Source organism: Lissotriton helveticus, chromosome 9, assembly GCF_964261635.1.
Source record: "Lissotriton helveticus chromosome 9, aLisHel1.1, whole genome shotgun sequence".
NCBI classification, from domain to species: domain Eukaryota; kingdom Metazoa; phylum Chordata; class Amphibia; order Caudata; family Salamandridae; genus Lissotriton; species Lissotriton helveticus.
In genome coordinates, this window is record NC_136070.1 from 187,966,266 (window position 1) to 187,980,031 (window position 13,766).

Sequence of the window (13,766 nt, forward strand, 5' to 3'; positions counted from 1 at the left end):
CCGAAGGTGGTGTCACAGTTTCATCTAAACCAAACTATTGACTTACCAGCATTCTTTCAAAACCCGCAAACGGTGGCGGAAAGAATGCTCCATACCTTAGATGTACGGAGGGCGTTGATGTACTACATAGACAGAACACAACCCTTTAGAAAAACAAAACAACTCTTTGTTGCCTTCGCACCACAACACAAAGGCAACCCGATTTCCAAAGCAGGGATAGCCAGATGGATTGTTAAGTGCATCCAGATATGTTACCAAAAAGCCAAGCGCACTTTAACAATACCCCCCCGAGCGCACTCCACACGCAAACTGGGGGCATCCATGGCTTTCCTAGGGAACATTCCTTTAGAGGATATTTGCAAAGCAGCCACGTGGGTTACACCACATACCTTTACAAAACACTACTGTGTTGATGTGCATTCCAAGCAGCAAGCTGCTGTAGGACAGGCTGTTCTGAAGACACTTTTTCAGGTTTCTGCAGCTGGCACGGGCAACCGCCGCTGATGGAGGGACTGCTATGTATTCTATGCTAAGATATGAATTTAGCAGCCCACATGCCTCGAACTGAATATGCTACTTACCAGTATGCATCTGTTCTTGGCATGTAGGGCTGCTAACATTCATATCGCCCGCCCTCCTCCCCGGTGCCTGTCGCAGCTGCAGATATACTATTGTATTTATTCATTAGCATGGACATCCTTTACACTTTTCACTCCATCTTCTGCCACAATGGCGAAAAACAATCTGGGGATGGAGCCGATGCCCATGCGCACTGTAGTCCAGGGGAGGAGCCACCTATCTCAGGATACTTCGAAGACTCTTCCAGGACAACAATGTGCGATCATCCGAGCCCAACACTAGGCGGCGATCTAATGCTAAGATATGAATGTTAGCAGCCCTACATGCCAAGAACAGATGCATACTGGTAAGTAGCATATTCATTCCATATTATAGATGTTGGGTAGATATACCCCCAGATTCATCATTGTCCTGTTTTGCGAGTCCTTAATAGCGATTAACAAGGAATCGCTATTAAAGACTCGCAAAACGGGATCCATGTAGAAATCGCAATATTATTTGCGATTTCTACAGCTTCCTTATTTGCGATTAGCAAATTGCTAATCGCAAATAAAGAATGACTCCCCATTCATTCCTATGGGCCTGAAGAATGGGGAGTCATTCCTTATTTGCGATTAGCAATTTGCTAATCGCAAATAAGGATGCGATTTCAAGGGTGCCAGGGGTGTCCAAAGGACACCCTGTAGCACCCCTGAAATCAAAATGTAGACTGATGTTGCGCACACACATATCCAAAGGACATGTGTGTGTGTAACATACAACATAGAAAAATCCACTGAAGTTCATTTTTCTAAGTTTTCGCTATTTACCACGAAGTCAGACTTCGCGGTAAATAGCGGCCAAGAATTGCGATTTCGCAATTCTAAATTGGTTCATGAATTGCATTTAAGGAATCTCAAATAGAGATTCCTTAAATGCAATTCCTCGCAATTTAGCGATTTCGCAATTTGCGATTTTTGCATTTGGGATGATGAATCCCAAATGCAAAAATTGCGCTCGCAAAGGGCCAGATTCTCAGAATCTGGCCCTTTGCGAGCCGTTTTGTGCTTGATGAATCTGGCTGTTAGTCTCTTATCTTCATTAAGTTCTGTTACCATTTTTTTAACAGAGACAGAAGCAACAAGCCATGTTTTTTGGGAAGAGAGGGCTCTGAGGTGGGCCGATGAGCATAACTATGCAAAGTTGAACAGAGTCTGCCTTGGCAGCTTGTAACCCATGTAATTGACACATCATGATAGTGCAAATGAAGCGTGTCACGATAAGGATAAAAAAATGCAAATATAAACCCCCTTGAAATAAATAACGGTTCGAGGCATATGGGCTGCAGATAGTACATTTATGAATAGATCGCCATCTGGTGTTGGGCTCGGATGATTGCACTTGTTTTTCTCTTGGAGAAGTCTTTTGTCGTCACAAGACCGATGACTCTCCTTTGGGTGCTAGTGCGCATGGGCGTCGGCTCCATCCTTAGATTGTTTTTTTTCCACCATAGGGTTCGGATGAGGATCGAAGCACTCCGGATCGACTTCGAGAAAAGTGTTATATTTCGGCACGTATTCCCTTTCCAATTCGACGGTATTGTTATCGAGCACAAGTACATTTCCATTTCGACGCGCTTCGACGTCAACAACAAAATTTCCAACTTCTACGTCGACGAGACCGGGAGGCCTATCTCGACGTAGTCCAGCCCGGAGTCCATGGAAAGGACTCCATTCAAAAAATGTCCAACTTGTGGTGCTAAGTTCCCACACAAGGACCTACACCAGGTGTGCAACCTCTGTTTATCACCTGAACACGAATCCAGGGACTGTGAAGCCTGCGCGGCATTCTCCTCCCACTCGACGATTAGAAACCGTCGAGCCCGAAGACACGAGGCGTCGAGAATGCAGTCAGAGGCAATCCCGGAGCTGTTCGAGGCCCAGCACCCCGAAGAGGAAGAAGAAGATGAGGACGAGTCGGGGTCGGAAGCGGACGAGTCTGACGTCGAAGAAATCGACGTTCATAAAACCGTGAGTGACGACGTCCCTTTACCAAAAAACCGACCCCGCTCGGTGTCGACCCCGCCTTCGAGCCCGGTCAGACAACCGAAAAAAGTTCCCGACGCCCCGCCTTCGGGCTCGGCAACGAAACCGAAACCGAAACACTCGGCCTCCCACCATAATCGATCCGAGAGGCGGTCCACCTCGACATCGACACCGAAGCTCCATACCAAGGAAAGCTCGAAGTCGAAACATTCCATGTCGAAACCGAAACATGCTTCGACGTCGAAGACTCCCTCGACACCGAAAATATCGGATTCGAACAAACTCTCGTTACCGAAAACACAAATTGACATTCAGAAGCAAAAGCACCTTTCGGAATCAAAAACTTCGGTACCGACACAGGAGCATCAAACAGATCCAAAACAAAAGACTTTGTTCATTGATCCGCAAACTGGCAAGGTGGTGACAAAACTACCTAAAAAGAGGAAGAATGAACAGTTGGACGACAAAGCTCCTCCTCCTAAGAAGAGAACAATGGGGACAAATACAACTCCTCCCCTTTCTCCACAACCTAGAGACACACTCTCTTCTCCTCTTCCTCACACTCTGCCAGCTATTCCTTCTACACCACGCCCATCTACACCTCAAACAGATGTAGAAAGTGACACAGGGGAAGGAGAACTTCCTAGGGATGATGACGACAATGTCCCAGAAGACGCAGACCCATGGGAAGATTATAATGTAGAGTCAGATAATGATAACGACCCTGAACTGTATCCCTCAAAACCTTCACCACCTGATGATAATACAGGTTTTGCACAGTTAATTAATAGGGCAGCAAAATACCACAAGGTAGACTTACATGCGGAACCTCAAATAGAGGAGTTCCTTTTAGAAACACTACCTGCTGCACAAAGAACATCAGGAACACTACCAATGCTTAAGGGTCTTCTCAATCACACATCAGAAATATTCAAAAACCCTGTGAGGGCTAGAGTATTAAACCCAAAAATTGATAAAAAAAATAAGGCAGCCCCAAAGGACCCAATATTTATCAAGGGACAAATACCTCTAGACTCGCTAGTAGTCACAAACGCTCGTAAAAGAGCAAACTCATTAACTACAGGAGAAGCTCCTCCTCCTGACAAAGAGTCCAAGTTAATAGATGCCTCTGGCAAAAGAGTAGCATCCCAAGCGGCAAACAGCTGGCGCATAGCTAATACGCAAGCGCTACTTGCACGTTATGATAGAGCTCATTATGATGAGTTAGAAAAACTCATTACACATCTCCCTAAAGAACATCAAAAAAAGGCAGATCAACTCATACAAGAAGGGAAGATAATAACTAACACTTCCATTAAGTGCGCCTTAGACGCAGCAGACACTGCAGCAAGATCCATAAACACCAGTATCATGTTAAGAAGACATGCATGGCTCAGAGTCTCAGGGTTCAAACAAGAGGTACAAACATCCTTATTGAACCAGCCTTTTGATGGGAAAACACTTTTCGGCTCAGGCACAGATGAGGCGTTAGAAAAGATGAAGAAAGATACAGAAACGGCTAAGTCAATGGGAGCATTGCAACAGCCAACTCAAAGGGGTTCCTTTCGTAGGTCCACCTATAGAGGTGGATCAAAGAATACAGGCACAAGCCAGCAATCAACCTCTTTTACACCAACATCACCCAAAGGTAATTCTAGAGGCAGTTACAGAGGTAACAACAACAAAGGTAGAGGCCGCGGAAATAACAACAACCGCAACTCTCCTACCCCAAAACAGTGACTTTATACAGCTCTCCCCAGACCATATAACACCGGTCGGGGGACGCCTATCACAGTTCCTACCTGTTTGGGAAAACATCACATCAGACAGGTGGGTGAGACAAATTATCCAACATGGTTATTGCCTAGAACTCACAGCTACCCCACCAAACATCCCCCCCAAACATCGTCCAATGAGTCAAGATCATCTAACACTGTTAAAACAGGAAGTACTATCACTACTACAAAAGCATGCCATAGAGAAGGTTCCACAACATCAACAGGGAACAGGAGTATACTCTCTATACTTCCTAATTCCCAAAAAAGACGGGTCTCTAAGGCCAATACTAGACCTCAGACCTCTCAATGCATACATCAATTCGGAACATTTCCACATGGTCACGCTCCAACAAGTACTTCCTTTACTGAAGAAAGGGGACTTTCTTTCTACACTGGATCTAAAAGACGCTTTTTTCATATCCCAATTCACAAAGCCCCCAGGAAATACCTCAGGTTTGTGGTAGAAGGACAACATTATCAATTCAAAGTCCTTCCGTTTGGGGTCACAACAGCACCAAGGGTGTTCCCAAAATGCCTAGCAGTGGTTGCAGCTCACCTAAGAAGACAACAAATACATATCTTCCCTTACTTGGACGACTGGCTAATAAAGGCCAAGTCACAAGAAGAATGTCTTCAAAACACACAAAAGACAATTCAGTTGCTGCACCAGCTAGGGTTTACGGTGAACTACACAAAATCCCACCTGCAACCAAACAAGGTTCAACAATATCTAGGGGCTACTATAGACACAGACAAAGCCAAAGTATACCCCAATCCAGTCAGGATTCAAACAATGATCTCATTGATTCAAAGATTTCAACCACAACACTCACTAACAGCGCAAGTGTTCATGCAACTATTAGGCATGATGTCATCTTGCATACTGCTAATACCATATGCCAGACTACAAATGCGTCCGCTGCAACAATGTTTAGCAACACAGTGGAATCAGGCTCACGGTCAGATTACAGATCTGGTGTTGGTAGACGACCGCACACACCGCTCTCTGAAGTGGTGGAACACAACAAACATTTCCAAGGGGCGGTCGTTCCTAGAACCAATTCCACAAGTGATACTAACAGCGGATGCATCGCTCACTGGATGGGGAGCGCATATGGAGAAATATACAGTACAGGGAAGATGGAGTGTACAGGAAAAAACACTGCACATCAATCAGCTAGAACTACTAGCAGTGTTTCTAGCATTAAAAGCCTTTCAAATGCAGATTCTAAACAAAGCAGTCCTGATCAGAACAGACAACATGACAGCAATGTATTATATTCAGGGGGGACGCACTCTCTCCAACTATCCAGACTAGCGCAGGAAATTTGGAGATGGGCCATTCCTCAAAACATCTATCTGTTAGACGAACACCTACCAGGAGTTCAAAATCAGATAGCAGACATCTTAAGCAGACAGTCAGAACCATCGAGAAATAATGCACCCAGATCCCAAACAACTGAACCTAGCGATCTGGCTCCTGAGATCTTAGAATTTGGATACTTAGATCTACCTCCAAACTGTATGGAGATCATTAAGCAGGCAAGACGTCCTACCACCAGAGCATGCTATGCAGCAAAGTGGAAAAGGTTTGCTGTATACTGTACCAGTAACAACATCAACCCTCTAGACGCATCAACAAAAAACATTATTTGCTACTTACTACACTTGCAGCAATGTAACCTTGCTTACACATCTATTAGAGTACATCTGGCAGCTATAGCAGCATACCTACAAAACAGGCAACATCTATCCCTGTTTAGAGTGCCAGCAATCAAAGCCTTCATGGAAGGCCTCAAAAGAGTCATTCCACCAAGATTGCCACCTTCCCCGGTCAGGAATCTCAACATAGTACTCACCAGACTAATGGGACCACCTTTCGAACCTATGCATAGGTGTGAAATACAATTCCTTACATGGAAGGTGGCCTTCCTTATAGCCATTACCTCCCTCAGGAGAGTGAGTGAATTACAGGCATTAACAATACAAGAACCATTCCTACAGTTACACCAGAATAAAGTGGTTCTTAGAACAAACCCAAAATTCTTGCCTAAAGTAATTTCAGCATTCCACATCAATCAACCAGTGGAACTACCAGTCTTTTTCCCAAAACCACAGACGGTAGCAGAGAGGGCCCTACATACATTAGATGTCAAAAGGGCAATATTGTATTACATAAAAAGAACACAAACATTCAGGAAAACCAAACAACTATTTGTAGCGTTTTCCCCAACACATAAGGGCAATCCTATCTCTAAAGCAGGCATTGCCAGGTGGATTGTAAAATGTATACAAATATGTTACATAAAAGCAAAGAGAACATTAACTGTTCCTCCTAGAGCTCATTCTACACGTAAACTAGGGGCATCTATGGCATTCTTAGGAAACATTCCCCTAGATGGCATATGCAAAGCTGCAACTTGGTCTACACCACATACCTTCACAAAACACTACTGTGTTGATGTGCAGGCAACACAACAAGCCAGAGTGGGCCAAGCTGTATTAAAAACTTTATTTCAAACTGTTGCAACAGACACTGGTGACCACCGCTAGGGAGGTAACTGCTGTATAATCTATTCATAAATGTACCATCTGCAGCCCATATGCCTCGAACGGAATATGCTACTTACCAGTATGCATCTGTTCTCGGCATAGAGGGATGCAGAGTGGTACATGCCCTCCCTGCCTCCCCGGAAACCTGTGTCTGTTCCTACACTATCTTATTTAGATACACTTACATGGGCATCTCTTTCTGTATTCTATTATACTACTCCATCTAACCCTACTATGGCAAAACAATCTAAGGATGGAGCCGATGCCCATGCGCACTAGCACCCAAAGGAGGAGTCATCGGTCTCGTGACGACAAAAGACTTCTCCAAGAGAAAAACAAGTGCAATCATCCGAGCCCAACACCAGATGGCGATCTATTCATAAATGTACCACTCTGCAGCCCTCTATGCCAAGAACAGATGCATACTGGTAAGTAGCATATTCCTTATTAAATCATACTAGGAAAAACTGCATTCGCTATTCAAGTGCAGGGTCGTGTTAGCAGCACCGTAAATAGTTTACACGCTCTCGTTCTCAGCAGTCCTGATCCAAGTCCTCAGACTTTGGGACTGCGGAATTCTCATAACCATTCGAGTTAATGGATTAGGTCCACCACAACCGGCGCCTCCAGGCACCGCCCCCTCCACTGCACTCAGCGGGTGCCCTCTCCCGGCAGAACATGGCATTAGGCCTTCTTGCCCTCTCAGCGGTCACATCTTCTGGCACCCCCTGCTCCTCCCCCCACACTCTTTGACTCAGGTCCGATGTCCTGCCCTTCCTCCCCCTCCTCCTTCCACACTCTCACTGTGGACTGATGTCCTGACCCGCCCTCCCCTCCTCCATCCCACTGAGTTCAGACGGGGGCACTACCCAGGCACCCGGACCTGTGGCTGTAGGGTTCTAGGTGTCAGGCGGGCAGTGAGAGAGGTGTGTCACACGCACACTTGTGAGCCCGGCGCCCTGGGGTGTTTTCACACTAGTAGTGGGCGTGGGCTGCAGAGCTGCATCCCGCTCTGCAGGGGGTCTCGGTCACCCTTTGATCCACCCTACGGCATCATCAGTGACGTGGTGGCAAGTGCTTGATGCCAAAACAGGCCAGAGGCCGCTGCCCCTGCGGGGTCGGTGCTTTACATGTGTGTTCAGTCAAGCACGGGCGTACGCCCCGGTGTTTCACGAGCACGTGCTTGTGCGAGAATGGTGGCGTCCCCTGCACCACCGGGTGGGCGGCGCAGGCCGGAATCATTATAACGCGATAAGAACTTATGTAATGGATTAAATGCAGCTTTCATGCCTCTTTTCTCCCCTCGCCTCTCTTGCTGCTCCAGGTGTGATCTGCACACTTATTCCCCCTTCATTTCTTTTCATCATCACTCCATCCCCTGCCCTTCCCTCAGTCCTCACCTCACACCTCCATTCCCCCCTTCCATGCTTCTGTTTCTCTCCTTACCTCATCTCTCGTGTGTGATCTGTTCCCGCTGTGGCGGCCCCCGGTCGGCCCTTGTGATTCCCTGCCACCGCCTGGTCGCTGCGGGAAAGTTACACTTGTTGCAGGTGCAGCCAGGAGCCATGTCACGGTCCAGAACCATCAGAACTAATATTATTTTTGTTAAAATAAAAAGACACCTGCGTTCACAACGGTAGAACATCCGCCTTGTAGGCTCCTTGCAACCGAGTTAGACGTGCGTGTGCACTGCCGAAAACTAAACCTGTCGTGGTGCGGGACTTCCGTCTTCTGCGGGAAGCCCGCGCCCACGGAGTGGCTGGCCAGAGGAGCAGTGGTGACGCGAGGCTCCCATGCCCGAGGGAGAGCCCCGCGGAGGCTGCAGAAGTCCGGAGAGGCGCCGATGCAGTGAGTGGGGCTTACTTGTACTGGGTGAGGGGGGTATGTCTCTGTGCGCTCGTGTGTGTGTGTGTGTGCGCTCGTGTGCGTCGAGGGGGTGTGTGTGTGTCTGTATGTGTACATAAGTGAGGGAAGCCCCGCGTATGCCAGGTAATGCGTGTGTGTATCTACGCGTTCAGAACTTGCTTGTCTAGGCTGCTGGGGGGGGGGGCGGCGTGTGTGTGTCTGTGTGTGCGCGCGCGCGCGTGTGTGTCTGTGTGTGTGCTCGTGTGTCTGTGTGTGTGTGTGTGTGTGTGTGTGTGTGTGCTCGTGTGTCTGTGTGTGCGTTTGTCTGTGTGTGTGTGTCTGCGTGCGCGCTCCATTGTGACGGAGAACAGCATGCCGGAATCGGAGCGCGTGTTCATTCGCGCGACCTGATTCGATTCCGACATGCTGCGCGTGCCCATCTCTTGTCTCCCTCTTGGCTCCTTGTAAGCAGAGCCGACAGCAATAGGGTCTCGCAGCAACAGGGCTTTCGCCCTGTGTCGCAGGTGCGAGATCTGCACAGTGACATCACTCGTATGCTGAAATACCCAGAACGCATCAGGAGATGGGAACAGTACTTCTAGTCTATATTAAGCTCAAGAGCCACAGAAATGTACTGAGACTATGCCTTAATACTACTTGGCCTTATTTGAAAGACTGAAAGAAAACAAACCATCGGTGGTTAAATCTACATATTCATTTATATTGCATGAAGGCCATTTTATGACTTGGTAGAAGTGGAAGCCTACTTTACAGTGCCAGATTTCCTCTGTCTCAGTGTTTTTAGTCTAAGACTTGGAGAGCTGTACTTAGTCAAGTAAGGCATTCAACTCCTATTTTGTAAATACACCAAAGTTCCCCCAAATTACTCAAATCTGTTTAACCACTCTAAGTTGGTGAGATCTGCATATGTAAGTATAAGGGACTCCTAATTGTTGATGGGCGATCAAACTAATCAGATTTGAATAACATTTACCACGAACTCTGGTTTCTAAAAGACAGCCAACGTTTTCCACAGAAATATCACAGAACTGTAATTGTCAGTGCCATAACAGAAGCACAAGCCTATTTTTGCAAAGCTCCCTACATTGGAGTCTGTGAAACCCAGAGCAATTAACTGAAAACATCACACCACCAGTTCATAAATACTCACATTGATACACAAGCAGACCTGTATAAGTCTTTCTTTTAAGATTCTGCACTGTTTTCCTAGCAGTCATGTAGCCTCAGATCAATACTCGGTTACTGCTTGTATTAAGCTAGTTTATGGAAGCAATTATCCATATCACTCTTCTCTAAAGGAGGAGTAGTCTCCGTTCGAAGACATCTCAAAACTCATTTCTCCATTCTGATTTGCAGGACTTCTGGCTCACATTAAAATATCGTTTGGTGCTCTGATAACCCCACTTTGGTGTTTCCCATTTGTTTTTCAAAACTTTTCCAAAATTAACAGAAAGTCAATACAAGTGCTGGTAAAGTAATGAGGTAAAAATACTTAAACGTTTAGAGTTGAACCTATAAGATGTACAGAGTAAATATGAAATAATATCTTCCTTATAACAGTACTATTGACGATTTAATTGAATAAGTACACCACTTATTGATCGACCTCAATAGGATCTTTAGCAGTTTTGTAGGCAAAGCATAGACATAACAGACATTGCTTTGCACAATGGTGAATCAGAATGTTCCCACCTAGAAATGCTTCCAGTCAAGGAATTATCCATATATATGATTGTGTTAATACCGGACTTCTTCAATAATCTGTTCTTTAAATAGTTGACATTCAATGGGTTTTAAATGCATATCAGGATGAAGTGTGAGAAATGGTGCATCTAATGATTGAATCTTGCTAACTGTGTTTTATTGTACTTCACAGATTACAGATGATGAAAAGCAATTGCTCTATGATTTCCCTTGGACAAATGTGGGGAAGCTTGTGTTTGTGGTGAGTACAAAGAACCAATCTGTTCTTGAGTATATAGTAACAAAAAGTAACCTGTGTGTCTCTGTTAAGATGGAGTGAAGAAATGTTGTATGGAATACAAAATGGGTTCTGTGCACCTGCTTTAGCATTTGGTTGAACGTACACCATTCCAGTACTTTTCACACTTGCATTCTGTATTGCCAGAATGCCCCCCCAACCTGCCTGCTCTGTGATCACTGTTGTCCAGTGTGAATTTCCAAAGCTTGAAAATAAAATCATTAGAACCATGTATTCATAATCTCAATTGAATTGTGTAGTATTTAGTATTTAATTTTGCTCTGTCATTAAAGTACTTTTGATGTGAAAGACAAGCACTAGGCTGGATATTACATTGTTGTATTTGTTTGTTGACTGGTATTCCTGAGTTCCTCACACTATCTCCCTGAGAAGCCTGTGACAGCTCGCCCTTGCTAACCGAAAAATCAAGTGTGAAAACGGCTTTACTTGGCCATGTTTACAGAATCATAGTAGGACATACTCCAGGAAACCGTTGGCAGATGAGCTCAACCACCACAGTGGTGGTACCCTTCTTCCAAATGGGGCCTGGCACAGCTGTGCCCCTCTATTACTAAACACTTCCCTAATAAAGAGTCGGACCGATTAGCTTTGCCAGTGTTTGTTTTGCTCAGTTCCTGTGCCTTCAATGATGGCTGGAGATGAAATAGAGGTTAGAGGGATGGAGCCTCTGAAGTTTAAACTTGGGTAACAGCTCCAGTTGGTTTGGTATGCTTTCCTGATCTTTCAAGTCTCGTCTAGCTGCCTGTAATTTTGGAATTGATGTTGAGCACTCAAACCCTCTCGCTTTCTTTTCTGTCTAGCTGCCAGGCCCGTTTTGCAGGCTTTTGTCTGGTGCCGGTTGCCCTTCTACCGAATAGCACTAGTGAAAATGAGTACACACACTGCTCATTATGTTACATTGATTTGTATAGCGCACTAATCACCGGAGAGGGTATACAGGTGCTGGCGCAGGTATTTAGGTTTGTGGTTTCTTCGGTGCTTATAGGAAGAGCCAGGTCTTCAGCTTTTTGTATAACTCAAGAAGTGAGGGGGGCTCTGATGCGTTGAAGGATGTCGTTCCATGTCTTTGGTGATAGGTAGGAGAATGAGTGACCTCCTGTTTTGCTTTTGTGGACGCGATGATTGAGTGAGGTTGAGGCAGAGCATAGGTGTCTCGTGGGTTGGTGAAAGTGTATGCGTCTGTTCAAGTATTCTGGTCCTGTGCTGTGTAGAGCTTTAGAGAAGTTTGAGTTGGCTGCACTTGTGAATGGGGAGCCAGTGAAGCTTCCTAAGGTGCAATGTGATGTGGTTGCGGCGTGGGGAGTCGAGTATGCGTCTTGCAGTGTTGTTCTGGAAGGTTTGGGGTCTCTGTAGGAGTTGTTTGAAGATTCCGGCGTATAGAGTGTTGCTGTAGTTCTGCCTGCTGGTGATGAGTTCCTGAGTGGCGGTCCCTCTGTTGCTCTGAGGCAACCATTTGAAGATTTTTCACAGCATGCAAATGATGTGGAAGCTGGCGGTGCACACTGCGTTGACTTGAGCCCTCATGTTGAGCTCATTTTCTAGGATGATCTCTAGATTTCTTCTGTTTTCTATGGATGTGGGTGTTGGTCTTAGTTCCAACGGCCCATTGGGAGGTCTTATTGTCAAAGACCAGTGCCTCTGTGTTGTCGGAATTGAGCTGCAGGCAGTTGGTTGGCATCCAGTCTGCTACCAGGGTCATCCATTTGGTGAAGTTGGTTCTGGTGTTGGTTGTTTTGTCCGTCAAGGACAGGATGAGTTGTAGGAGATGATGGTGATGTCTTATGAGCAGATGATGTTGGCGAGTGGTGTCATGTATACATTAAAAGGGGTTGGGCTGAAGGACGATCCATGTACGACTCCGCATAACAATTTCTTGGTCTCTAATGTGAAGGGTGGTAGCCTGACCCTTTGGGTTCTTCCCGTAAGGAAGGAACAACTCCACTTGAGAGCGGATCCCTGGAGTCTTCTGATGAGAGCGTTATGGGAGACAGTGTTGAAGGTCGCAGAGAGATCGAGCAGGATGAGGGCAGCTGTTTCTCCTCGGCTTAGGATGATTCGAATGTTATTGATGGCCACAATGAGTGCTGTTTCGGAGCTGTGTAGTTCTCTTTCATTCCTGATTAAGTGTTGTCTAGAAGATGGTGAAGTTAGAGGTGGGTTGTAAGTTGCTTGTTGATGGCCTTCTCAATTACTATGCTGGATAGTGGAGCAGGGAAATGGGACAGGAACTGCTTAGTTGATGTGGGTCGACAGTGGGTTTCTTGAGGAGGGCGTTGATTTCTGCAAGTTTCCATCCATTCGGGAAAGTGGCAGATGTGATGGAGGTGTTGCTGTTGTGGGTCTGGGTGGTGGTGATTGGTGATGTTCCCAGGGAGTAGATGTGGTGGGGGCATGGGTCTGTTGGGGCCCGGAGTGGATGATCTGCAGGATTAGCGCTGTCTCATTTCTGGTGAGGGTTGTCCATTCAGTCATGTAGCCGTTACAGTTGGTGATGGGTAAGTTAGCAACGATTTCTAAGGGTTTGGGTTGGTGTGCGAAGTTGCTGGAGATATTTGCAATTTTGCTGTGGAAGAAGTTGGATTGGTTGTCACAGAGTTGCTGGGAGGCAGTAATGTTGGTAACAGTGGCTGAGGGCAAAATTAAATCCTTAACGATTGTGGAGATCTCCCTGCAGCAATATGAGTGTCATTCGATGCGGGCCACTAGTGCTATTTTCTTGGTGTCTCTTATTTGCTGGTGATAGCGCCTGGATTCAACCTTGCAGGTAGTCCTGTCGGTGATGTCATGGCTGACTCTTCATTTCCGATCTTGCTGTTTACTGTGTTGTTTGGTGGGTTTGAAGGGTGCAAGGGAGTCCAAGCAGCTCTTGATACAGTTGTTGAAGATGTTGATGTCCTTGTCGAGGTTGTCTGTGGACTAGGTTGATCCGTGCTGAGAGTGCTGAGCCAGTCTGCACCCGTGATT

At 46.1% G+C, this 13,766-nt stretch overlaps 1 protein-coding gene across 3 annotated transcripts in view; it reads left to right on the plus strand.

The window, feature by feature from the left end:
* The window catches only part of FRMD6 (FERM domain containing 6), a 263,580-nt gene that overhangs the window by 202,352 nt on the left and 47,462 nt on the right, over positions 1-13,766 (plus strand). For all 3 annotated transcript variants that reach the window (XM_078659739.1, XM_078659738.1, XM_078659740.1), the window contains exon 9: positions 10,677-10,745. In XM_078659739.1, coding sequence (XP_078515865.1) covers positions 10,677-10,745 — 69 coding nt within the window. The remainder of the gene's footprint in view (positions 1-10,676; positions 10,746-13,766) is intronic.